The sequence below is a fragment of the Notamacropus eugenii genome, chromosome 4 (genome assembly GCF_028372415.1).
Source record: "Notamacropus eugenii isolate mMacEug1 chromosome 4, mMacEug1.pri_v2, whole genome shotgun sequence".
NCBI classification, from domain to species: domain Eukaryota; kingdom Metazoa; phylum Chordata; class Mammalia; order Diprotodontia; family Macropodidae; genus Notamacropus; species Notamacropus eugenii.
Window position 1 is genome coordinate 39,804,224 of NC_092875.1, and position 26,910 is coordinate 39,831,133.

The following is a 26,910-nucleotide window of genomic DNA, read 5'->3' on the forward strand; positions in this document are numbered from 1 at the left end:
AAAGATAGAGCCAGAGAGAAGGAAAGAAAGGGGGCAGGGAGAGGGAAAAGAAAGGGAGGGGAGGGGAGAAGGCAGATGGGCCACTGACTTCATAAGACTTCCCAGTTCACCAATTCTACCCTGTAATGGGAGAGGCTGGGAAGTGGTATCTCCCCCCCAGGTCAGCCTGGACCCTGAGAAAGCTAGGAAAACAGAAAATGCCCCTCCTATCTGTCCCCAAGTCTACTCTGATAACAAGGCTTTAATAACTGAGAGGCTGAGCAGGCAGGTGCACTCCACCTTCCTGGGAGTGGGAGGTCTGATGGGGAAGGCAGAGGAGAGACTGCCACTCGGGGCCATGGCTTAATCTTTACATCTCCAGAAGCCCCAGACGGCCTTGGAGGTGCCTTAGAGCACCCTATCTATAACCCTAGGAACACTGCTGTTCCTCAGTGTCCTCATATGTAAAACATGGAGGTTGGATTAGATCAACGGTCTCTAATTTTTAAATCAAATGCACCCAAATATTGGCTGCTTTATAAACTACGTATAAGAACTAACCTGTAAGGGACAAAGGTGCAGTACAAAGAACAGATGAGAATGCAGGATGTGACAGGGAGCTGCGCTGGTCCCAGGATGGAGTGGGGGGACAGGGACCCCCTCCAGGAGTTGGGGAGGCAGCAGGCATGGAGAAAGGCTCCTTCTGGGGACTCTCACAGATGCAAAAACACATGCCAGCACTCCTCTTCATTCTCCCCCAGCTCCCAGGAAGGGCCCAATGAGGGGAACCAGAGATTTGTGTGCCCAGGCCCAAGGACCTAGGCCCCCTGAGGGCCTGTCGGGGCCCGCCTCCTTGCTCCAGTGTCTAATGAGGCCAGATGTGACTGTCACATCCGTCCAGGGCCATCACACAGGCATTATGAGCATGGCCCGCCAGACACAGCTGTTCCATAAATCTCCCTTTTCCCCCAGCTCCATATCGCCTAAGCTCCTTTGATACCTCTGTGGAAAAAAGGCGGCCAAAAGCAGGTGTCTGGGATTCATTAAATGGTGAAGCAGAAAACCATTAAGCTCTGTGGGAAAGAGGAGACTGGAAGGCTCCGGCTCAGGCCTGGTCTGGGCCCTGTGTTCCAGACACAGGTCAGGTGTTCTGCAGGCCCAGAGATGGAGCCAGAGGAGGGGAGCCCAGGCTGTCACCTTCCTTCCCTGGACCCCAGGTATGCTGGGGGAGCATCAACCACTCGGGCCCTTCTCTACTGCCACAGCCTTGCAGTCTGGTGCGTTGAGGGCCTCCTATTGCTCTCTCACCATTTCAAAAATGGGAATACTGGCTCGGGGGGGGGGGGGGGGGGGGGTCTTAGAACAGACGATGTCAGGGCTGGAGGGGCCTTAGAACTCAAAACTTTGAACATCCAGACCCACCCCTTCATTTTATCAAAAAGAAACTGAGGCCCAGGGAGGGGAACAATCTTGCTGAGTCTCATACGAATCCATGGGCAGGGCTGGCCTAGAACAGGAGTCCAGAGGCCCCCGCCTGGAAGGGGACACTGAGCCTGTGGCAGCCCCAGTCGCTCATCCCTGAGGCCAGGGAAGCCCCATTACCTGTTTCTTCTTCAGCTTGGAGATCTGCTGCTCCACCATGGTGATCTCCCGGTCCACACGGTCCATGTTCTGGATCAGTTCTTCCTTGGATAGTCGGGGTGGTAAGAGATCCAACTCTGATTCAGGGTGGGTGGGGCTCACCGGCGACACGGGCTCCAGCTTGCCAGTGAGGCCTCGGTCCTGCCAGGGAGGAAACAGAGGCAGGGAGGTCACCCAAGGCCAGCCAAGTGCCACTCTGGCTTCCGACTCCAGATCTAGCACTCCAAGGAACCTCAGACCCCAGCTGGACCGCCCCCCTGATTTTACAAGTGGAGGAAACTGAGGCCTAAGGAAGTGAAGGGAGTGTACATATTATCTCCCTCGTCCAATGTCAGCTCCTCAGGGGTAAATACTCTTTCCTTGCTGGCCTTCTCTACCCAGTGACTAGCAGAGTGCCTGGCACACACTAGTAGGTGTGGACTGAGTAGTAAATGCACATTAACTGACTGATAGCTTTTGTGTGCAGGTTCAGGATCACAATCTCCCCATTTCACAGACAAGGCCCCAAGGGCAACACTAGATGGGTGCCCATCATCACGCGTGGCAGTGACTGAGCCAGGATTCAAAGGGAGGTCATGGGGATGACAGGAGGAGAAATCTGCGGGAAGGAGGGAACATCAGCTCCTCTTAATAGTCATTTAATAGATGAGGAAACTGAGGCCCACAGACATGGGAAAGGTGTCAAAGAGAGTGAGTAGCAGAAGTAACATTTGAACTCAGAGCAGAGGGTCCTAATGACAGCTTAGAATGGGCCCCAGAGGCCGTCTGGGCCACAGCCTGCCTTTTCCTGGGCTCCTCACTCCCAGGCTCCCATCTTTGGACCCCTCTCCCCCGCCTCCCTAACCCACAAACACAGGCAGTCTTCGGGCCTCCTAGCCAAGGTAGGTTCTGCCCATCCATGCCTGCAGGGCAAGCCACCTCTCAATTAGTGAGGCCTCCCCCAATCTCATCTTCTGCCCTGTCTCTTTGTCCCTTGGGGGGCACCTGGCAAGGGGAAAGGGGATCAGAGGGACCACCTGCAGGTAACATGAGCCCCTGCCCTGAGCCTTGGGGCAGCTGCTCCTCTGAGGTCTGAGGGAACAAGGGGAGGTTCACACCAACCCCTCAGGCTCTCCTATGCAGCAGTTGGCCAAGGGAAGACATAAGGCTAGCATTCTTTTCCAGGACCAACTGGCGTTCCCAGAGTCTTCCAAGAGCCCCAGCCTGGCTGTGGGCAGCATCCTGTGACTCCCTCCCTCCCCTGCCCCTCTCTGGACTCTGGCCAAGCAAATTCAGGGGCTTCCCGCCAACGACAGGTGGGCACCCCCTCCTCCCTCAGCCCCCAGCCCCATCAGCCTAGAAGGCAAAAACCATCAATGACCCCAGTGAGGGTCTGGGCACGATTTCCTGAACAGATGCTGACATAGTGAGTGGCTCACCCACGGCGAGCTGTATTGGCATGAACCCCAGGGTGGCAGGCACCAGAGAGGTTTCTGGGATGAATGGGAAATCCCTGCCAACTCCTGTCTGCCACTTGGTTATCATCCACAGAGCACCACCAGGCTCCCCTGTCTGGTCAAGGACATGGTGCCAGCCTCCTGACCCCTATTCTCCCTGGCAGATCATGGATTTTAGTGTCTATGTCCTTAGACCTCCTTTTACCTAACTGGGAAATGGGAGTGAAAAAGCACAGTATAAGGCAAATGTGGGGAGGGGAGGGGGATGGGAGAATATTTGGAAATCCTTCAAATGAAATCTAGCGCAACCAAATCGTGTCCAGGAGAAAAAATGGGTCAGATGCAGAGAGGATGGGGGAAGGCTTTGAAACAGAGAAGAATGAAGAGATAATAAATTATATGCCTTGGGGAAACAGTAGAATTTGGCTAAGACAAAAAGATCTTAGACCCTGGGCCCAGGGAGGAAGAGAAGAGAGCCCTGAGCATGGGATGCTTGAGGCCAAGAGCTGCCCTTAGCTCTGGAGAACAGAGAAACAGATCCCAGAGGACAAAGAGCAGTGGGTCAGACACTGAGTATGCTCCAGGTCTTGGGAAGAGAAAGCAGGGCTGGGGCGGCAGTCCTGGAAGCGCTCATAACCTAGTGAGAAAGGCAGGAAACAACACGAGAGGAAATCCAAGGCTACTTACAAAGGAATGCTGCTGTGTACAGCTGGAGAAGAAGAGAGAGCAGGGGGCACAGGCTTGCTTCCACTCTGTCCAGACTAATTCATCAAAGCCAGAGGGGAAAAAGGGATTCGGAGCAGGTGCTCAGTCCATTAACAGAAATGGAACAAGCAAAACTGAGGCCTGTGAATTGTGTAACAGCTAACTAAACTGGGCAATGTGAAAAGAACGGTGCTGTGTTGTAAGAAATAATGACTATGAAGAATTCAGAAAAGCATGAGAAGGTTTATATGCACTGATGCAAAGCAGAGCAGAGCCCAAAATCCAAAACTCGTATATATCTCTGTGTATATCCTGTCCACATGTGATGACTGTAACAATGTAAACAGAAAAAGAAACCGTTTGGTATAACGTTTAGTATAATGATAGGAAAGAGTTAAGAACAAGCACCTTCCTCCTTCTCTGCAGGCACGGGGGACAGTCTTTGTGTGTATCGGTTTTGCTGAAGTGCTTCCTCCTGGATTACTAGGGAGGGAAGGCAGGAAACAAAGTAACATAAAAGTTTTTAAAAGGTTTCAAAAGAAGATAAAAAAAGCCAAGATAAGGATATGCAAAGTGGCTAAAGCTCTGCTGGTCTGGAGGAGCTGGTGGGCTGCGGGGCACAGCCTGCGTGACAAGGGCTCAGCCAGGTACACCAGACAGAGTGATCTCCCTGGAGCCTCGCTGCACTCCAGTGAGCTACATCTGGTGTGAGGGCTCTAGGACCCACAAGCTTTCATCTAAAGGAGACTGAATGAGTTCAGAGACTCGACCAGCTGGTAGGGATGATGGAGAGAGAGAGTGCTTGGATCTGGAGTCAGAGGACCTGAGTTCTGATCTCAGCTCAGCCTTTGTGACCTCTAGGACCTTGCAAAAAATAATTTTGCTCTCTTAGAGCCTGCATCCTTATTTGTAAAATGAAGGAAATCAGAATAAATGATCTCCAAGGTCCGATCCAATGGTCCTTAATGTGCAAGAAGGAATTCAAACCCAAGTCTCTTCTGATTCCAAGTCTAGCAGTCTCTCCCATGCTGCTTCCTTATGCCCTTCTGTAAGGGGAAAAGTAAGTTCTGTGAGGGCAGGGATCGTGTCCCATCCTTACAGCCACCCTCATGTTTGTATCCTCCCCATCAGAGTACCCAGTACAGTAGAAGACAACCCAGGAACCTTGGATGGCTGGCAGACTGAAAGGCATCAGATGATGATAATGTCTGTCCATTCAAGGAGGATTCTCCAGTGGTTTTCAAAGTGTGGTCTGGGGACCCCCAAGAGGGTCTTTGAGGTCAACACTATTTTCATAATGACACTAAGATGTTTTACTTTCTAGTAACATCGATAGACAGAACCTCAATAAACAAAAGTCCTCTGGCAGGGTCCTTGATAATTTTAAGAGAGTAAAAGGCTCACAGACCAAAATGATTTTAAGAATGCCACTTCAAACCAAACCCAGAACACATTAGAAATGTCTTCTCTCCTCTCCAGTCTCTAACACCCTCATTCTCTCTACCCCAACCCTTTCTAGAAAGCTAAGGTCAATGCCTTAAATGTCTACCACCTAGTGGAAACCAAAAGATCCCTGGCTTGACTATAGAAAGGCTTTGGAGCCTTTCAGGGAGTCAAAGCAGAAGAAGGACTTACAATTGGGGAGAGAAGTGGGCCTCCATCCAGCAGACCGTCCTCTGACCCCACAGAACCATTAGGGCAAATTTCTCCAGAGGAAAATGTCAAAGAGCCTTGTCAGAGAGGATGAACCTCAGAGAGGTGTGAACCCTGACCACTGACCAGAATCCACTGTCTGGTGGGACCTCCCTTGACAGAGCATCATTTCAGAGCCTGACAGAACCTAAAGCAATGCTCAACAACTGGGAGTTAATAAAATCCCTTTCTGAGAAACTGCCTCAGGTTTCTGTCCTGACTACATCCCTCACTCTGCCTGGTCCCTGCCTAGCAAAAGGCAGGGTCAAAAAAGGCAGAATTGAGTGAGAATACTGGAGACCCAAGCATCTGGCCTACTCTCCTCAAAGTCAATAAATCATAGGTGCCATCCCCAGAAAGATGCAGACCACTGTCTCGTGGTTCAGAGAACCTTGCAAAGAAGTGAGGCAAGCTGCCAGCGCACGACAGTCACTAGCCAGAAACAGCATTGCTAGACACTCTCGTGGATAATCCAAAAGGGAAAAAAGCAAGCTTCTCACAGCTACTTTACATAGCTAACAATTGAGATTTTTCCCCTTAAAGCTGCAAGGGACCTTAAAAGTCATCCAGACTGACCCCCTCATTGTACAGATGAGGAAACTGAGACCTGATAAGGTTAAACGACTTACTTAACCAAATTTCAAAAAGCAGTCAAGCAGTAGAGCTGAGACTCAAACCTTGGCCCTCTAACTCCAAATTCAGTGGTCAGAGCACAGGATAGAACCACACCTGGTGAGTGGGATGGCTCCCCTCACAACCCGTATGTTGCAAAAAGGGATCCCAGAGGGAAATACACTGCAGAGAGCTAATGAGAAAAAATCAGGTCAGAAAAACCCATGTCGAAAACGCCACCTGAAGTCCAGAAACCCCCAAACCACTGACCCTGGAGAATATGCCCTTTGGCAAGGGTCTTACTTCCTAACTAACGTAAATGAGGTCGTGCATACTCCACTTAGACACTCAGAGGCACAAAGACTGCTCTTCCCAGAATTCCTGGGGGCTCACTAGGTCAGCCCAGCTGTGGTCTCCTTCACCAGATGCTTCCATTAGGGAGGGCTAATCCTGTACATGCTGTGGCCCAGGCAAGCTGAGAAACCAAAAACACATTCCTAGGACAAACTGCCAATTTTGCAGCGAGATGCCCAAAGCCCTCACTAGCTTTCCTGCTCCCACACATCTCTTCAGCCAGCCAGCACCCTTCTCCTGGCCCCTCCACCCAGCCCCTCCCAGACGTGGGAAGAGCCCAGCCCAGGAGGCAGCTGGGAGGAAAAGCTAAAAGGAAAAAAAATTTAATGGTTCATACTGAAAAAAAAAAATGGAGGGAGGACAAAGTAATAGGTCGGGAAAGGGCAGAGAGACAGGCACACCCACTTCATTAGGAAAGAAAAATAAATGAATCATCTCCACGCAGCAAGAGAAGGAGAAAAGAGACAGAGCCAAGGTTCCAAGACTCCAGCCGGGCTCGCAAGATCACAGCTTCAAGACAAAGACTGCAGGGGGAGAAGAAGCATTTATTAAGCACCTAATATATACCAGCCACTGTGCTGAACACACTTGATCCTCACAACACCCCTAGGAGGTAGATGCTATTCGTTATCCCTATTTTATAGCTGAGAAAACTGAGGCAAAAAGGTTGAATGACTTGTCCAGGGTCATACAGCTAATCAGGCCTTCCTTACTGCAGGCCAGGCTCTCTATCCACTTTGCCCACCACCCATCAGTACAAAGGACAAGTCCAACCTCAGATAAGAAATATGAGAAGACACCTCCCCCTGCTCCTCTGCAGAGGCTGGAGGGGATCCCCACAAGTGCAGACCATCGCCTATAAGCTTGGTGTCTTTTTTCAGTGTGTGGTGCTTATATATTTTTGTCTCTTTAAACAATTCTTTGCCCTTTGGGAATGCTTTCTTACAAGGTCATGGAGAGGAGACAGAGGGAGACAATATAAAAACAAGAGATCAAGTTTAAAAACCTATTCCTAATTAAAGAAAAAGGCACTTCCCAAGGATCACCTTGCCAAGTTACATCTCGCTCCATCCCTCCCTGGTTGCAAACACATTTTGATGAAGACCCCATCTTGTTAACATGAGAGACATGATCTATGGATTGATGGGGAGAAAGGTAAGGGCCACGAGCAGCTGTCAGAGGCTCTGCCTAGCTGACCCTCCCCACAGCTGGCCATAAACCAGGTTCTTTCCAGCTAAACCCATAAAACCAAGGTCTCCATCCCACCCACCCAGAACCAGAGCTGTCCATTCCACCTCTCCTGTTTGCTCTGAGTAATCCAACAGGTCCCCATGGCAGGGGGGAAGGGAAAGGAGGCAACCCCAAAGAACCAGCCTTTCCCCAAAGGCCAGGTGTCCGGCTGAAACCCCACCTCCTCCCAAAGGAGAATAGCACATCCTAGACTAATTCACCTGCCCACAGAAGCAGCCCTTGGGCTTCAGGAAAGGAAAACAATCACTTCGTTTCTCAAGGTGATCCTTTCCTGGTAATTACTTGGCTTCGTGTGATTTGTTTTTATAAGCCGTTATCAGCTACTGTAGTTTCTGTTTATCGCTGACCTTATTACTATGTGATTTGTGGGATAACTAGAGGGATCCAGGAGCAGGGGGAGAGGTGGGAGGGGCATGGGAGCTGGGGAAGCCAAAGGAACAAGCTGGGGGGGGAAGTCCCCCAGAAACAGCTGGGGCCAGCCAAGAAAAGAAGGCAGAGGCAGATTGGGGCAAGGGGCAGCCTCCCATTAGGACCTGGGGCCAGCCAACAAAGCGATGTAGAGCCAAAGGCGGGGAGGGGGAGGAGGAGGCAGCCCCCCAAGCTCCTTTTTGGGGGGAGGGCCCTGCTTGCTTCTGGCAGCCCCAGGAATAAATGGCACTAAGGCTCTTAAGGGGTTATCTCCCTGAGCCCAGCATGACTGCCAGGTTTTGGCTGGTGCACAGAGATGAACAATAATTCTCCAGATGTCTCCAATGCCTCCCTCTGACAGGATGAAGGGCACGGAGCCCAAAGAGGGCAAAGAGAAAACCCGCAGGGTTCCCGGATGGGAGGCTGCTCCTCCCGTCCCTGTCCCCACCTCTTCCTTCCCCAAACAATGAGGCAGGGTCTTAGCAGGCTTTCTGGAGCTCTCTCCACCCCCACAAAAGAGTTCCTTGAAGGCAAAACCTGAGCTTCCCATTGTAGCCCTGGCACAGGGTCTGGAACCCAGCAGGCGTCTACTAAATGTGTCTTTGGCTAGACTGGACTGAATGGTCACCCTGTCCATTTCAAAGACAGAGGATTTTAGGGAACTGGGAGGTTCAGGGGCCCAGGAAGAGCTGGAATTGGAAATCAGGCCAGCTGCCCCAGGGCCTGCCCAGCCTGGTCCAGCCCCAAGTGGCTCCGGTGGGACCTAACCCATCCCAAGGGGCTGCCAGGAGCATGGCATCCAAGCTCTTAATTCTGCCCTGAAGGAAAACAGTCCCAGAGTGGAGAAGGCACTGGCCCAAGGTCACACAGTGGAGGGGAGGGCTTAATGGAAGAATCAGAAATAAACCCCAGCAGTGCGTGGCACACAGCAAATGCTTAATGAATGCTTGTTTCCTTGTGCTCTCCTTCTAGGCCAAACATTCAAGGCCGGGGAGGGGGCAGAAGGACTTGGAAAATCAACCCTTTAAAATCAGCCCTGAGATCCTGCACAGAATGACCCAAAGGGGTTTCTGTGACAACGTTGCCCCATCAGGAAACAAGGGCTCCTCATCACGTCCAAGAACAAGTGAAAGACTTGGGGCAGCTAAAGCTCTCCCTGACATGCCCCCTTCTTGTTCTTCAGGGATATGTGTGTGTACGTGTGTGCGAGTGTGCATGTATGTGAGTGTGCTATGTGTGCGTGTGAGAATGTGTGTGCGTGTGTGTGTTAGAATGGAAGCTCTGTGAGAACAGGGACAAGTCTGGGTCTGTCTTTTTCTGGACACAAAGCAAGACTCAAAAGTCAGTGCTTGTGGACGGACTGACTGACCTAACTGTACTCAAGTATTTGAAGAGTTGTCTTAGGGAAGAGATGGGGCCTGTTGGCTCAGAGGCACAGAGGAGGGGTTTAAAAAAGACACCCTGATCTCTGAGGTCAAGGAGAAAGGTCCCGAGCCCTGGAAGCGGCAGGGCCGACCTTCCTGGGGAGTGGCTACCCTTGCTAGGGGACTCCTGCCCCACTGAGTGACCCCTGCTCCAGGCAGGGTATCCTGGCTCAGAATCACAGATCGGAAACTGTGCACAGAAGACTGGGCAGACAGAATGAACGAAGACTGTCCCAGAAGGTGGACAATGGGGGACAGTTACCCCCCAAACCAGCTTTTAGCTAACCACAAGCAGAGCTGTGCCCCCTCAGCAGCCTCCTCACAAAGCTCTCTATGGTATTGTCACTATCTGCCTACTGATCTTATTGGCCTAATTAAACTCCAAGGTCTGGGAGGGGAAGGAGGCCAGTCCTCTGCATCTTCATGAAGTGAGCCCCAGTAAATGTTTGTAGAACTGAAATGATCCTAGCATGACTAAGACAGAAAGGTGACTGAAATGTCAATCTTGGACCCAAAGGGACCCCTGAGCTCCTAAAAGACCCTTTCAAATTGACCTTAAATCTCACGAGAACCAGAGATTATCAAAGAGCCCAAATTTCAACAACTCACTGAGTCCAACCCCTAAGTGAATGAGAATTCTCTCTACAAAACATCCTTCAGAATCGTCCCGGAGCAGAAATACCCGCCACCATACATCCTATGAGCAGTCATGAAGCCTGTGACCAGAAGCCTCTGCTGCAGCCCCATGCAAGCCTAATGGGAGCATCAGGCTTGTCTTTCCTCCTATTCTCTCCCTAAAAGGAAGAGAAGGGAGCCAAAGGCATCCCTCCGGCTTCCCAAAGCCCAGCATCACAAAAGTTCAGGGCACAAGAAAATTAGTAACTGGCAATAAACAAATGGGCCTGCAAAGAGCCTGAAATCATGTCTGGAACGACCCCCAGCTTCCAGCCCAGCACATCAGGCCAGGCCTGTGTGAACAGATTGAGTGCTCATGGAGGCTGGGACTGTCCCTCCAGGTATCTGTTACATCCCAGATAATTAGCTCAGAGAAAATGTTGCTGCTTCTGCAGCCACGCACATCAGGAATCAGCTCTCAATAATGAGACCATGGGTTCCCATTTTCCACAGGCAACTTGGGGAAGCTTTGGGACAATAAAGAAGATAGCACCACAACGGGCAAGAGACTGGGAGAGCGGAGAGGGGAGGGGAGAGAAAGAGAGAGAAGGAGAGAGAAGGAAAAAGAAAGGAGATATGAAGTGATAGAGAGGAAAGGGGGAGGAGAGGGAGAGAGACAGAAAAACAAGGAGAGACAGAGACAGAGAGACAGAAACAGAGAGTGAAGGAGGAGGAGGGAGAGAGAGACAGACAAAGACAGAGAGTGAAGGAAGAGGAGGAAGAGAGAGAGAGAAAGAGAGAGACAGAGACAGACAGACAGAGAGACAGAGAGTGAGGGAGGAGGAGGGAGAGAGAGACAGACAGAGACAGAGAGTGAAGGAAGAGGAGGAAGAGACAGAGAGAAAGAGAGAGACAGAGAGTGAAGGAGGAGGAGAGAGACAGAGAGACAGAGAAACAGAGAGAGACACACAGGGAGAGACAGAGAGAGAGACAGGAAGAGGGAGAAACAAAGAGAGAGAGAGGGAAAGACAGAGAGAGGGAGAGGGAGAGAGACAGAGACAGAGAGAGAAGGAGACAGAGAGAGAGGAGGAGACAGAAAAAAAGAGGGGAGAGAGACAGACAGGGCCCACTCTTCTTCTCTCTGGGGAACCTTGGGGCAGGGTCTGAACAAGGGGCTCCCAAGTGACCACTCAGCCAGGCAAAGGTAGAAGTGGCATTAGCTGTAAGAGGGAAGAGAAGCTAATGGAGGGGATCTGAAAATCCCCAGATGATCAAACCTCTAAGGTGGGAGAAGCGAGGGAAGGAGGGAGGGAGCAGGGATGGGAAAACAGATTTCTTGGAGATGTCGGATTGGGAGTGTGGGGGTGGGATGAGGGCTGGGAGGGGCAAAACCCTAGAGAGGGTGGGGACAGGGAATTTATGAAGCACCTCTCCTAATAATCTCATGTATTTAAAAAAAATGTACACACACACACACACACGCACACACACACCCCCTACCCACACACACACCCCAATCAAATACTCTCCTTTGGCATCATATTACCAGGGAGAGGAAATGAGATTCCTAAAGCCCCAGTATCAAGAAGCAGACCAAATCCCACTAGAGATGCACTTCAATGAACAGCTTTTCAAATGGAAATGTCACTCTTTGGAAACGTTTAAATTTCATCCTGCTTTCTACATGGGGAAAAAAACAAAATGATTAGGAAAAAGAGCCAGTCTGGGGAGGAAGGAGGAGGATGGCAGATCCCAGGTTGGAGGGGATCCAGAGCAGGCCAACAGGGAAGGTCCAGGGGAGAGTCTTCCTCCTGCCCCAGCCTTGTGTCTGGCCATCTATCCAGGGGAGGGCCAGCTCCTGAGGAGAGGCCCAGACTGGGATGGAGCCCCGGCTTTGGACCACCCGCACTTAGTTCAGCTTCCCAGGCTCAGGAGGAGGGTAGAAGAGGGGCAGAGAAGGGTCAGGCAGGGGAGCCAAAGTGAGCCCACCTGCTCAGAGGTTGGATGTTGCAGGTGCACGGCTCAGCTTCAGACTGGGATAAGTGCAGAAACAGGAGCACGTGCAAGAAGGCAGACAAGAAAAAGCGACCCCTTTCAGCACCCCAGGGGGCACTCTGTGGCAGGCCTAGCACAGGTCTCTCCTCCCACCAAGGCCAAGAATATTCATTGCTTCCACTGGCCTTTCTCCATCTCTCTGGGGCCTCTTCTTCTAGGGGAGGGGTCCTGGCCTAAGGCTTGTGCTGGGGTTGAAACGTTGCATCAGTGTGGAAGACCAAATGCAGGCCGTGGATCCAGCTCCTCCGTGGCCCAAGTGCTTCCCTAAAGTGCAAGCCAGATGGCGTCACCCCCACTCCATCTGTTCCTGTGGCTCCTGGCAACCCAGGACCAAATTCAAAATGCTCTGTTTGGCCCCCAGAGTCCTTCCTAACCTGCCCCCTCCCAACTTTCCAGGCTTCTTACACCTTACATCTCCCACCTAGGCAGCCAGGTAGTCCAGCAGGTAGAGCCTGGAGTCAGAAAGACCCAAGTTCAAATCCAACATCAGAAACTTATTAGTTGTGTGACCCTGGGGAAGTCACTTAACCGCTGTCTGCCTCAGTTTCCTCACCTGTAAACTGGGGACAATAAAAGCACCTGCCTCCCATTACTGCGAGGATTGGATGAGATAATATTTGTGAAATGCTTAAGCAGACTTCCTGGGATGTAGCAGGCTTTTTGCTGACTAACTTACAACCTTAGAAAGTTGTCTGAGAATGACAGAACGTTGGGTGACCTGTCCAGGGGCACGGAGCTCTAACACTTGAATTCAACGCCCTGCCTCCTATGCTCCAGGAGCTCTCCCTAGCATATGAAAACTCAAAAAAGAGGGGGAGGGGGAGAGAGTAAGAGGTTTGTACCCCAACTCTGAAGACACAGCCGTGGCTGAGCGCCCACTGGTTGAGCAGGCAGGCAGCCACAATGAGAACCATACAAACTGACCTCACCCAGAGCTGCAGCTGAGCGAGGCATTTAAATGTAATTGTTCAGCCTTAGGACAGCCAGAGAAAGGGGCCAGGGAAGGAATTCGGTGATATCTTGGTACATAAGGACTTGCAGGCTGCCCCCCACCCTGACCCGTCTCCTTCCATCACAGTCAAATGCTGGCCCAGGACATGTGAGAGGCCAAACGCCTACATTCCACTTTTACAGGATGAGGGACAGACAGGAGCACCCAGGCCCCTCCCAGGCCTGCCTCAGGCCAGCAGGCTTCCCTGTCACTGTCTCAGTTTCCCCATCTGTAAGTCAGACCTCATTTAATCTGAGAGTCTAAACCTGGGATTTCCCAAAGGTAGAAAGTCACCAATTAGCCTCTAACTGGTGACCTTCAAGAGCTGCTAGTGGCCAAACCACCCACATGGGTGAGAGAAAGGGCTTCATCCCAGGGCACATGGAACCCAAGGCTGACTCTCTAGATAACCGGTCATCCATTCGGGAGATGGACCGTGGAGAGAACGCTGAACTTGGAGTCAGGAAGACAGGACACTTACTATGTATCAGACCCTGGGCAAGGATTAAAGTCTCTCAGCCAGGTCTACATCTGTGCTCCCATGACTTAATTCACGCTTAATTCTGGCCAGCCTCAGACACTCACTAACTGTGTGAGCCTGGGCAAGTCACTTCACCCTGGTCTGCCTCAGTTTTTATATCTGTAAAATGGGATCAATAATCATAAGTAATACCCCCAGGGTTGTCAAACCAGTTAAATGAGAAAATGTCTGCAAAGCGCTTTTCACACCTTAAAAGCTGCATAAACGCCAACTGTTGGCTATTATGGCATCACAGGTCTAGAGTCAGAAGGGATCTCAGGGGCCAGGGAACCCAGCTCCATTCTACAGATGAGGGCAGTAAAAGGAGACACTTGAGGCCACGTAAATTGCAAGTGAGGAGGTGAGATGTGAGGCAGGTCCAAGGCCACCAGAGCCAGGGCTATTCCCACGGGAGCCTGTGTGGCTCTCACGTGAAGGTCATTCTTTTTGAGCCTTGACCACCAAATCATGGAGGGGGCGGCCCCACCAAGGAAACCCCAAGGGGGCCATATGTGTGTCAGCCAGCAATTTAAAAAATCTATTTCCTTCTTAAAATTTCCAGCAGTGCAAAGAGGAATTTTTTCCGTAGAACCACGTCTCCTATGTTATATATAATGAAAAGGAAATTATTGGACAAATGGGATTCACTTGACAAATTGATTTCACAACCCACTTTGCTGGCACATACTTGTCTTCAGTAAAGAGGGAACACCCGTCCCAAAGAAGTGAAGAGTGGGGTGCACCTGGGGAAGGGCTGAGAGCCCGCCAGCCCCAGCCCCCACCCTGACCTCACCTGCGAGCTCCAAGCTCCCACAGGAACCCGCTGGAATTTCCACCTTAGCCTGGAGCAAGCACAGGCCTGGGACATGATGGCCCCACCGGCTTTCTCCTGCTCCCATAAAAACCCTCCCCAGCTCTTGGGGCTGGGGAGGATGGGAGGTAATAAAATGCAGCATCTGAAGGCATGCAGTTACAGCCTCCCTTGTGGGAGTACAGAGCTCGTGAGATAGCCTTGCTTTATGTGTACAGATGGCAGCTGGCCAGGCCTGATCAATAAAGAGCCCTCCTCCTCCTCCTCCTCACAGAGCTCAGAGGGTGGAGGGTTGCAGCACACACACGCATGTGTGCACACATACACACACATACACACACACACATACACGGCTGGAGGAAGATAAATTGAGGGTCTGGGGATGGAAGAATGAAGTGAATTCATAGGATCATAGATTTAGAGCCAGAGACCTCTGGCTAGCTTGTTCAACCCACCCACTTTACAGGTAGGAAAACTGAGGCCTGTGGAAACTAACCTATGTAAGGCTTGCAGACTTTAAGCCTTAAGTCCAACCCCGTCCCTTTACAATTGGGGAAACTGAGGCCCATTTTGGTGCAGTGACTTGCCCAAAGACACACGAGTAAGAGAGATAACATTTGAGGCTGGATTCTCAGAATCCAAACCAATAAACTTTTCACTGTGCCCCCTTCAAGACACAGCCCTTAGAGCGGGCAGGACAGGGATGGCTTGCCCGCACTTTACAGATGAGAGGTCTAGAGCTGGAGTGGACCCACAGGTTCATCAGGCCAAATTCCCTTCTTTTCCAGGTGAGGAAGCTAGGGCCCAGAGAGGTCACGATTCCGTCTGGGACACTTTGGGAAGGGGTATGCATTTCACTACCTGTAAACCTGGGCGGAGGGCTTGCTTTCAAATTAATGAAACAGGTAAATCTGATCTTTGCCACAACAGCAGATCCTCCACACCAAAAGGGAAAAGAAGGAAAATAAACTGGGGGCCTTGGAGGGAGAAACCCTACCCCCAACCAGGTTCCCTCCTGACCCCTGGGGCCTCAGTGGCTACCAAAGCCAGTCCTAATTCCCCCAGAATCACCAGCAGAAGCACCAGCGCCAGCCATGGCTGTCAAGGACACCCCAAGGAGAAGGGTTTTGTCAGCAACTGTCAGGTGGGCCAGGTGGTTGTGAGGCAGGTATGGGGCCTGTGGGGGCAGGGGTTGTGGGGGAAGAGGGAGGGAGCAGGGCACATTGATGGGCAAAGTGACCCTGGGCAAGTCTCTTCACTTCTCAGGGCCACTAAACTGTAGACTAATCACTGCTCTGCTCTGACAGACACCCAAGCATTCCCTACATTTAATAGACACCACCATCACCTCCAAAACAGAAAGTGCCAAGCCGTGTGCCAGATGCTGTAGCCAGTCCCTGCCCTCAGGGGGTTTTTGATCTGCCAGGTGAGCCCCCAGACAAGCAGCTGTGTGGAGTCAAGGTGGCCAGGAGGGGCCAGAAGTGATCCTCCTGCCCCCCCCCCCACCCCCACCAGGGACGCTGGAAACACTGGGTGGCTGTTAGCCACTTTCCTTCCATCTGAAAGCCAGCTGCCAAACCCAGGGGAGCCTGGCTGTGCCCAAGTTGGGCGGGCTGGCTTAGGCAGGAGGCGGGGAGAAGTCTATCCTCAATCGACCTTCATGCTCAGGCTGCAGAGAACCCGAGAGGCCCCCCGAGTCCCCCGACCTCCCCTACACGTGCACAAAGCAGAGCGGCCTCTCCCACACCCTCCAGGGCCGAGGAGAGCACCACCTGCACATGGGCCTCCTCCCTTCACAGGCACCTGCTGTGGGGAGGGAGATGAGAAGGTGCAGGGAGCCCTGGGGGAGGTGGAAGGAGGTATGGCAACTCAGTCAGCAACTCCAGGCCCATAGCTACTCCATTTTTCTGCCAGGCACCAGAGGCACAATGAGAAAATAAAATACAGTCAGAGCCCCTAAAGGCTCTGGACTCACCAAGGCCCGAGTTCAGATTCTGCACTCACTGTGTGACCCTCTGCCTCAGTCTCCTCACCTCTAAAGCGAGAGGGCTGGACAAGAGACCTCTGAGGCCCTTCTCTTTCCAGAACTCTGATCCTAAGTCACTGCTCCCCGCTCTGTGCCTCGGTTTCTCCATCTGTAAACCCAGAGGGTGGGACTCTGAAATATTCATCAAGAGATGTGCTGCTCATCCCTCACATGCCCCAGTTCCACTGTAAATGTGACCCTGCCTCCTCCTCCCCTCTGCCTCTATCACCATCCAACCCAGCAAAACCCCGGGGACAGAAAGAGCCCCGCTCCGATGTTTTCCCTCTCTCATCTCTCCTCAGAGAACTCAGTTCTAGAGACAAATCTGGAGTCTAGAACCCTGCCACCGATACCAAACACCAACAAAGACCCAGCGGGCATGTGCGTGTGCGTGTGTGTATTCCCTACTATGCACACCAGGCACCATGCTGGGTACTTTATAAACATCATCTCATCTGATCCTCACAACAATGCTGGGAGGTGGGCACTATTATTATATCCATTTACAGATGAAGAAACTGAGACCATTGAGAGTCACACCCCTAGGAAGGATCTGAGGCTGGACTGGAACGCAGGTCTTCCTGACTCCGGCCCAGCACCCCATCCACTGCATCAGCTAGGTCTGACCCTGAGTCAGGAACTTAACCCCTCCAAACCTCAGTATCCTCATCTGTAAAATGGAGCACAGTGGCAGTACAGTGGAAAGAATCTGGCTTTTGAGTTTAAAGGTCTGGGTTCAAATCCTGTCTCAGATGCTTACCTCTTCAGTGGCCATGGCAGCCAGGTGGTCCGGTGGTTAGCAGCCAAACCTGGCTTCAAACACTGACTCCCCAGACCACGTCCCCCTCCTGCCCACCTGCTCAGCACCATCCATCCATCCATCTCATCCTCCGCCATCCCCTTCTCCTTTTGCCTCCCATCTTTCCCAATGAGCCCCACCTTCTCAGCACGGGCCCAAAGCATTGAAGCTGCAGCCTCAGTATATATCTGACCTTCGATGAACAATCTGCATTCACTTCTCTAAGTACTGACTGATCTTGCCATCCCAGGGATTCCCTGAAGTCTTCTCCAGCCCCCAACCTGCCGCTCAGCTCTCCTGAGAGCTGCCTCTCATGGCCATCCACTGCTAGGGAAACACCGTAGCTCAGACTCTGCAGATCCTTGGCAAGGCGAGGCCTCTGCTTTCCTCCACCTCTGCTATAATTCTCCTTCCAAGGAGCAGGTGCCTTTTAATTTCATGGCTTCAGGCACATCTGCTGTGACCTCGGAGCCCACTGGGATCTAGACCCTAGTTTACATCTGACCTCAGCTTCCAGCTGTGTGGCACTGGCCAAGTCACTTAACTTCCTGTCTGACTCAGTTTCCTCATCTGTCAAATGGGCATTCTAATAACCGTACAGTAGGAGAAAAGTACTAGCGCCGGGGTCAGAACCAGCTCTCCAAATCCAGCCTCAGATGCTGACCAGCAACACGACCTGGCTCACTTCACCCTGCCTGCCTCGGTTTCCTCATCCCTAAAATAGGGGTGATCACAAGATCACCTGCCTCCCAGAGGGGACTCTGCTCCAGTCATGTGTGCACTACTCTCTGCATCCCTTAAAACTCTGGATAAATGTCCACTACACTATTCTTAACTGTGCCACGCAACCTGCCCCTGCTATCTGCCTGTCAAGACCAAAGGGAGGGGCAGCAGCTGCTTCATTCTATCTCAGGACCCCTCTCTGTGCCCCCCCCCAGAGACCACTGGATAGTTGAGGAAACTGAGGCCCATATCCCAGAGCATGCAGGTACTTAAGTGTTCAGAGGTTCCTAGATTAACAAATAGAAAGGATGGCACCTTGTCCACAGACCTTATTCTTAGAGCAAGGTCAGGTGACTTGTCTAAGGTCACACAGACAGCAGCTGGGAAATCAGGCTTAGCACCCAGGTCTGAGGCCCAGAGATGAGCACACATGAAGCATTTCATGAGTCTGTTTTCTCTGCAGTGATGTCAGACCCATGACGTGGCCCAGAACATCAGCAGAGCCACATGGTGATCCAGCTCTCAGCTGCATAAGCCCTGCCTCTGCTGTGAATGCCCAGGGGCCAGTGAGCCTCAGTGCCCCCATCTCCCACACTGCCAGTGTGCACTCCATGGGTGGCCCAGCTAGACACCCAGCCTGGAGCAGGGGGCATTCCCAGCCCATCTGCATTTCAAAGCCTCCCTGAGGCACCACTCCCACCCTCAGTGGGCAGAGGGTGAGGGCAGCTGCAGAACGGGCACCAGACAGCTCCCCACCACCCACAGAGATGATGTGGATGCCAGCCAGAGGCTGCAGGGAAGGACAAAGGAAGGCCTTCTATCGCTTGCTCACTGCAACCTCTCTGGCCCACACACCTGCTTCCCACTGCAGCCAGGCTGGGGCCCAGTTGAGCACCCAGCAAGAGCCAAGGAGGGATAGCTCACCCCTGACTTGTCTTCCCTCCTTTTCCCGACCTCCCCCACATCTGAAATTCAACATGTTTAAGACATGAGGACGTCTCCTAGTGCTCTGCTCTAGAGAAACAGGAAATGGTCAAACTACAGTCAGAATGGAAAAGGCCCTGAGAGGCCACCTAACCCCACTCCCCGTGTCACAGACAGGGACAGAGGTCCAGGGAAGGGAAATAACTCGCCCAAATGTACTACGAGGACAATTTGAACCCAGGCCCTGTGACTCCTCAGCCAGTGTACTTTCCACTGTATCAATGAGGGTACTCCCTCTGCTCCAGACCCACTTGCCTTCTCTGCTCAGACTACACAAAGACACCCCCGCCACCATGGGCCTTTCTCTCCTAATACAGACTGCCCCCCTTCCAAGGCTCAAGACAGTTGGCCAGACAGTTTATCACCAGGTCACCCATCTTGCAGTAATAAGACTATGACAATTATAATAATAATTCTCATTTACAAAGAGCTTTAAGGTTTGCAAAGCACCTCACATGTGTTCATCTTGCTTGGTTCTATCAACAGTTCTATGGGATAGAAGCTAGCATGATCCCTATTTTACATAAAAGGAAAACTAAGACAGAGTGAGGTGACTTCTCCAGGGTCACACAGCTGTGAAGTATCTGATGTAGGATTTGAACTCAGGTCTCCTGACTGCACATAAGTGTAGCACTCTAGAGACTGAGTCCTGTGGCAGCCCAAAAGCTGTGAGATCACCCAGGATTGAAATAGAGAGCTGAAAAAGCGCACCTTGTCCAATTTCCTCATGCTCAAGGCTCTGTTCCTATTTGAGTTTGACATCATGGTTTTAGAGCAAAGAACTGGAACCTCAGGGTGCTAAGTAACTGGGGAGTGGCTGAACAAGTCATGGTCTATGCCCATGAGGGAACACAGGTGTGCTGCAAGAAACGATAGAGGGGAAGGTTGCAGAGAAACCTGGGAAGACCTGCATGAGCTAATGTAAAGGGAAGTGAGCAGAGCCAGAAGAAGTGATACTATAGGGACAACACTGTAAAAACTAAACAAATAAAAGCTTCCAACAGGCAGGCAGCGTGGCCTTGGGGGCTGTCTGCCTGCACGCACCTGGGTCGAGGCCCCCACCCCTCCCTGCCTCAAGGGCCCACAGGAAAGTAATGGCCAGCACCTGATCCACTCTTTCCATGCACACCTGCACGCTCCTGCTCTCTTGGGGGACAAAGCTGGTCATCAGACTTTGACAGCAGTGAAGTCTGAATGGTCTGCTGCAGCTGTTCTTTCAGTTTAGATTGTTGCAGTCAAGGAGCACGTGGTTTTCTGCTTTATTTATTCTGCATCAGCTCCTCTAAGTCTTCTTGCTTTTCTGTATTCATCGGTCATAGTTCCTTGCAACACAGTAAGGTCCCATTTTACACATAGTATCCCGTCACTCCCTATCACTGAGCATCTGCTTTGTTTCCAATATTTGCTACTATAAAAAGTACTATGATAGATATTTGAGACCCTTTTTGAGTCTGTATGCCCAGAATAACATGAGCCAATATACACAGACATATGAGTCACTTTCTTAGCATTAATTCCAAATTGCTTTCCAGAATTGCTAGGCCAATTCACAGCTCCACCAATAATGTATGAGTGTGGCTGTCTTTTCACAGCCTCCCCAACATTGGTTACTACCATGTTGTGTCATCTCTGCCAACTTGCCAGATGTGAAATGTGTAACACCTCAGACTTCAATGAGCTTGTCACCAAAATGCTTTCCGCTCCTGAGGGCCCTGAGGCGCTGCTCTGTTTGCCAGCACCCTGTACTTGGGATCTAGTAACTGCCCCAGGAGCTAAGAAAAATACTGCAAGATTCTGTAAGATAAGGTTCACACAGACTAGAAGTAATTCTGTTCAATTCTACAAGCCTCGATTAAGGTCTCACCAAAATCCTCCTCCACCAAGCCAGTCCAATCCAAGCAAACAAGCATTGATTAATGGTCTGCTCACCGCATGCCATGAACTGTGCTAGGAGTTGAGGATATAAGGGCCAACCACCAAACAATCCCTCCCTGCCCTCAAGGATGTTATACTCTCGACAGCTGGGCCAGGGGACAGGCTGAGGGGTGTCCCAGCAAGACTGACACAAAGGAAAAAGCTCTGAGCCAGATGTTACAGACTCAAAAATGCAAAGACACAGGAAGAATACAGCAGAGCCTGTCCTCAGGGGTCTCATGTTCAATTCTCCCAAAGTGCCTTCCTTAAAAGGGTCATTTCCTAAAAGAAGGGTCCATGTTCTCTGCTCCCTAGTCTTTGTGACTAACAGCCTGCATTTGAGGACGGCTGGGGGACAAAGGCCCAGTTAGATCCTGAAGTCCTAAGGCCCCGCCGGGGCTGGAAACTTATCCTAACCTGGTACACCAGGCACACACATCATTCCTGCTACCAGAAGCTTCGGCTGCTTCTTCCAGGATCCTGATGACCTTGGGCACCTGGGCCAACTATCAAGACAATCAACCCTCATGCCACCCCCACCCTGCTGTCTCAGCAAGGTCCTGGCATGGTCCCCGGAATGGGGAGCCAAGCCCTCATTTGACTGTCAGATCAAGGCCTGGCAGGGCAGCGGGCAGGCCCGGCTGGCTAATGTCACCCATTCAGCTTTGGCCAGCTGCAGTCAACAGCCCTCCCGGGGCTGGCTCCTTGCCCAGGCAATGCCCCATTCCTTGAGAATCAAGGTCATAGCTGTTCTAGGGGCACAGCATCCAGCCTGCAAAAGTCTTTTTGTCTCACAAAGGAAGGGGGGGGCACCCTCAATTCGGAAAGTCACCAGGTCCCTCAAGGTAGGGAGACAGGACGTCAGGGTGAACGGAGACAAACCAGAAACACACCTCATCTGCCAAACACAACAGGCTCTAACCAAACTCCAGAAAAGAGAGCATTCCAAATGCCCAGAGAGACACCCAGCACTGCTTCTAACCAGCAGCCCTGCCACACAAAGACCCCTAGGCAGTCTCCCTGCCTGACCTCCAACCAGACCTGATCTCTCCCAGCTCTCCTTGTCTCCTCTCAGCCCAGGTCATGGATCACAGACCTGAGGCTTGAAGGGACTGAATGGGGCACCAGCAAGGCCAAGCCCCTCATCTTACAGAGAAGGAAACTGAGGATCAGGGCTATGAAAGCAACCTAGCCAACACAGCTGGGTGAGCACACAACAAGGATGAGCACTCAGGCCTTCCGTCTCTGCCTCCAACAGCACTCATTCCACTGAGCCAAACACTCTCCTTTATGCACTTCTGAAAAAGGGCTCTGACCACCAGGGCTGGGAGGGACCTCTGTGATAGATGAGGAAACTGAGGATGACCATGGACTGAAGTGACGTGCCCAGGGCTCCTAAGATTCAAACCCCTATCCTCTGACTCCAAATGCAGGGAAGGAATCCAGAGAAGGAATTTCTTAACCTTTTCTATGTCCAGGACCCACCTTGGCAGGCTAGTGAGGAAGCCAATGGACAGACCCCTTCTTAGAACCGGGGATGTAAGTGCATCAGATGAATAGCAGGGGTTCAGAAAGGAATCCAATTATACTGAAAGATCATTATCCAAGCATTTTTAAAAACACATTCATGGACCCCAGATGCAGTGCCCCTTCTCACAAGGGAAGAGTACCAGCCTTTCCCCACACCACCTTCTGTCTCTCTGCCCTTCGGCCAAGTAGAGGACCCCTCACCAAGCGGATGTCCCTTGCCTAGTGCCTCCCAAGTCAAACTGACACCAGATGAAGACCCAGAGCTGAACCTCTGCCCCCCAGCCCAGGTTCTGCTCCTGGGCAAGAATCCCCCTCACCACCAGGGCCAGGGGCCTGAGATAGGACTGGGAGCAGGGCACCGTCAGCTCTGAGTCACGCTGTGGGGAAACATAATTAGCAGGGACACAAAAGATACCAGGTAAGCTCTTCAGCTCTCCAAGGATTGGCACTAACATGGTTAATGACCAGAAGGTGAGGCAGCCCGGCACATCCGCTCCTTCAACCATGGCAAACATCAATTAGGGGTTGGCACCAGAGAGGGTCCTGAATGTCCTACTGATTGGGGACCAGGGGGGCACCGCACACATGGAACGTGGACAAAGTGGGGTGAGCGCAGCAGACCAACGCGGAGGTGCTGACACTCACAGAGGGCTTCATCCTCTCCCAGTGGCTCTTGCCTGCATAACTGCTTGGTACCATGACAGGCAGGAGCGAAGGCAAGCCACATCCTTCTCTGAGCCTCAGTTTCCCCTTCTGAAAAATGGGATTTGAAATAGTCCTGAGTCCTCAGGGTTGTTGAGAAAATAAAATGAGAAGATGCGGGTAAACCCCACCACCTTCAAAATGCCTTCCACATGAACAGAGTAAGTGCCCTGCCTTCCCTAAGATGCTATATATCCTATACCCATAAATTCATTTATTCTATGTAATATAGCGATAATACTAATAAAAATAACAGCTAGTAACAGTTTGCTAAGCACTTTACAAACACTTTACAAACACTGTTAATCTCACAACCACCCTAGGATGTAGGCACTTTTTTTACTCCCATTTTATAGATAAGGAAACTGAGGTCCAGACAGATTCTGTTGACCGGCCCAGTTAGCATGTGTTGGAGATATAATTTGAACTCATCTCCCTGTCTCCAAGGCCTAAGCACGCTACAGAACACACCAGCTGTGCCGAGTACAAGCAGAGGGCTTTCCTCCCACAGTACAGACCCATTCACGTCCGTACACATGCAGACGTATGTGCATGTGTGTACCTGTATGTGGACACTGGAACGTGAGCTCAGGAGCACAGACTGTAAACATCCTAGCTCGGCCCCTCCTGCTCTCAGCACGGGGCCAGAGCGCCAGAAAGCCCTTAATAAGCACGTGCTGACTGACGGGTGGATTTGCTCGGCTCAAAGCTCCATATAAATGTCACCTATAATTACTGAGGTAGGCACGGTCAATGCTCTACCCGAGCCACCAATGAGAATCTGTCAGAGAAGAACATTCTTGGTTTTCTTTTCTGCCTAGAAGCAATGCACATGTATTTAATTATGTAAGTAATTATATATATATGTATACATACATACATACACATGTATACATACAAAGGTCTATATTTTACAAAAGGCTTGTTTTCACACCCAATTCCACACAGACAGAAGCTGAGTTTTTTATTTTTTATTTTTATTTTTTTCCTGAATTCAATACCAAAAGAATTTATTTAACACCTACTGTGTGCCAAGCATTGTATTGGGCACAAGGGATAGAAAGAGAAACTGAAAAGTCCCTTGTACTTATGAGGTTTATAGAGACCACATGGAAGGTACTAGACAAGTACTTGTGGCCAGATGCATTCATGAAAGGACGGACGAAAAGAAAGATGAATGGAGGGATGGAAAGCAGAGGGATAAACAGTTAGATTGATAAATGGATCCAAGGACAGGCAGATTTCTGAGTGGACAGGTGGTCAAAAGGAAGGATGGAAGGCCAGACGAAATCACGGGAGCCAACAGGCTTCTGCAGAGGACAGCCCTGAGGACAGCGGCAGCAGCAGCAGCAGGCAGCGACCAAGGACAGGGGTGGGGAAGGGTCTTCCTCTTACCTTGGACAGGTCTTCCGTCCCCCCGTGCTGGGCCAGCATAGGTGAGGGCCGAAGCAGCGGCTCCTGTAACAGCTCCAGCCGAGGCCTTTTAGACTCAATGAATTCAATTTCAGATTTGCTCAGGTCAGGCAAGTAAGAATGGGACTCTGGCCGCAGGTGTAACTCCTGAGACCTGGGGTGGAGGAAGAACACATGGCAGGTCAATTCCTTTCGAATTTCTCTGGATTCCCTCTCTTACCTGCAGAAGGGGACCAGGGGACAGAACACTGCTTAATGTTGTGATACCGGTATTTTTTTATTTTTTATTGTTTGTCATGAGGGGTGGCTCTTGGGTGATGGAGTGGGAGGGGGCAGGGAAGGGGTATATTGTGAAATGGAGCTCATGTAAAAACAAAATATATCAATAAAAACATTTTTTTTAACTGCCCCTGTCTGACCAGGCTCAAGAGGCTCTTGATGCTAGGATTCAAGGCCACCAGAACACCCGAGTGACCATGTAAAAGTAAAGAAGATGCATCTCTCATGCGGACAAAGACCCACTTCAAGTACCTGTTGCCCACACTATGAAAACCCCCCACCCCTGCTCCCCCAAGCAAAGCAGCACCTCAGCTGCAGGGCTAGGAGGAAGATTGGGGATTGAGAGGAGAGGGCCTGGTTGGAACCCCAGACCTCTCACTTACTGTCAGTGTGAGCCTGGCCAAATCTATTATTATCCCCATTTTACAGAGGAGGAAACTGAGGCAGGTAAAGGTGAAGTGACTTGTCCAGGGTCACATAGCTAGGATGTGTTTAAGGTAGGATTCTAATTCAGGTCTCTTGACTCCAAGACACATCACCAAATTACTCAAATGTCTTCTCTATTTCCTTTTGCATTCCTCTCCCCCCAACACACACACACACACACACACACACATGCACATACACACATACATGCACACATACACACAGACCCACACATACATACACACATACATGCACACACAGACACACACGTACATACACACACAGCTGGCACTTGGAGACTTGCTTGATGGACACCTTGGAAAAGCCTATGATTGCCTTGTGTGATAACCCTCATGACAATTTTGCGACAGCACCAGTAATAATATCTCATTTTACAGATAAGGAAACTGAGGCAAAGAGCCAGCAAGCAGCTTCCCAACCAGACCCCCAGGCTCTCCTACCCTAGCCTCCCAGGAACATCAAAGCTTGAACTGCCGTGCTTGTATGCCGTCTGCCAACCCAAGGGCAAGCTTTGACTTGCATCAAAACCCAAAGGCAGAAAGTCCCCCCAGGTCCCCGTGCTCCTTCCCCCAGCCTACTCCACTCTACTCGAGACCAGAGCCAGAACCTAGGCCAGCACCTTAGAAACCTGTACAGGGGAGGGGAGCGCTGTGAAGGGGGCTGATAATGACATTAACAACGAATAAGCAGCAATAATGGTGGCTAACTTTTCTGCAGCACTTTCAAGTCTGTGAAGTGCTTTACAAACACCCGCTCTGGCTCAGGGACCCTGGCTACACCCCCTGAGCCTCTCTGGGCCCACGAAACGAGGGGCTGGACAAGATGGCCCCTCTGCCCATGCCAAGGAAAAATAAAGATCCCTAGGATCTCATCCAATTCCCCCACTTTACACAAGTGATACCTGGAGAGGGAGGCCTGGCATGGAGCCCAGCAGACGCCTTGTGACAGCTCCAGGATGTGTCAGGTACCAAAAGCCAGCCCACTGCAAAAAGTCCCAGCTAAGCCTGGTAAGGCCCACTCACCTTGGACCCAAACATGGGACCAAAGCCCAGCAGTCGCCCTTGGGGCACCCAAGGCTAGCAGGTATTCCCAGCAAAGGCCAGTCCCCTGATAGCTTGTACCCACCCTCCACCTCCAGAGGACACAGAAGTCCACCATTACCTTCCAGTCTAGAGACGAATCATAAAAAGCCCTCTGAGGGGTCGTGCGTGGGGGAGCCGGAGGTTAGAGAACCTGCGTTCAAGGCTCAAGGCCTTCTGCCTTTCTCGGCCTCAGTTACTTTATCCATAAAATGAAGAGGAGCTCAGAGGGTCCTTCCAGCCCTAAGATCTGATGACCCTATCACACGCTTCCCAAGCTTTGCACCTACCCACATCCCAGATTTCATATCCACTCATAAAGATGCACGCCTACACCCCAAGGTTTACACCCACAAAAACAGATGCAGGATGAATTGTCTTCAGGAAATTACTGAGATCCTCAAATGACCCCAAACTCCTACTGGAAAGAAACAAGGCCTGAACCCCAGCTTCTGAATTCTACCACACTACTGGTAATGTTTTACACACACACACACACACACACACACACGCACACGCA

At 51.2% G+C, this 26,910-nt stretch overlaps 1 protein-coding gene across 11 annotated transcripts in view; it reads right to left on the reverse strand.

Annotated features, from left to right (window-relative positions):
• NCOR2 (nuclear receptor corepressor 2) overlaps positions 1–26,910 on the reverse strand; it is a 359,203-nt gene that overhangs the window by 199,916 nt on the left and 132,377 nt on the right. For all 11 annotated transcript variants that reach the window (XM_072600693.1, XM_072600695.1, XM_072600694.1 and 8 more), the window contains exons 4-5: positions 24,568–24,739; positions 1,582–1,761 (exon numbers count right to left, since the gene is read on the reverse strand). In XM_072600693.1, the coding sequence (XP_072456794.1) occupies positions 1,582–1,761; positions 24,568–24,739 (352 nt within the window). The remainder of the gene's footprint in view (positions 1–1,581; positions 1,762–24,567; positions 24,740–26,910) is intronic.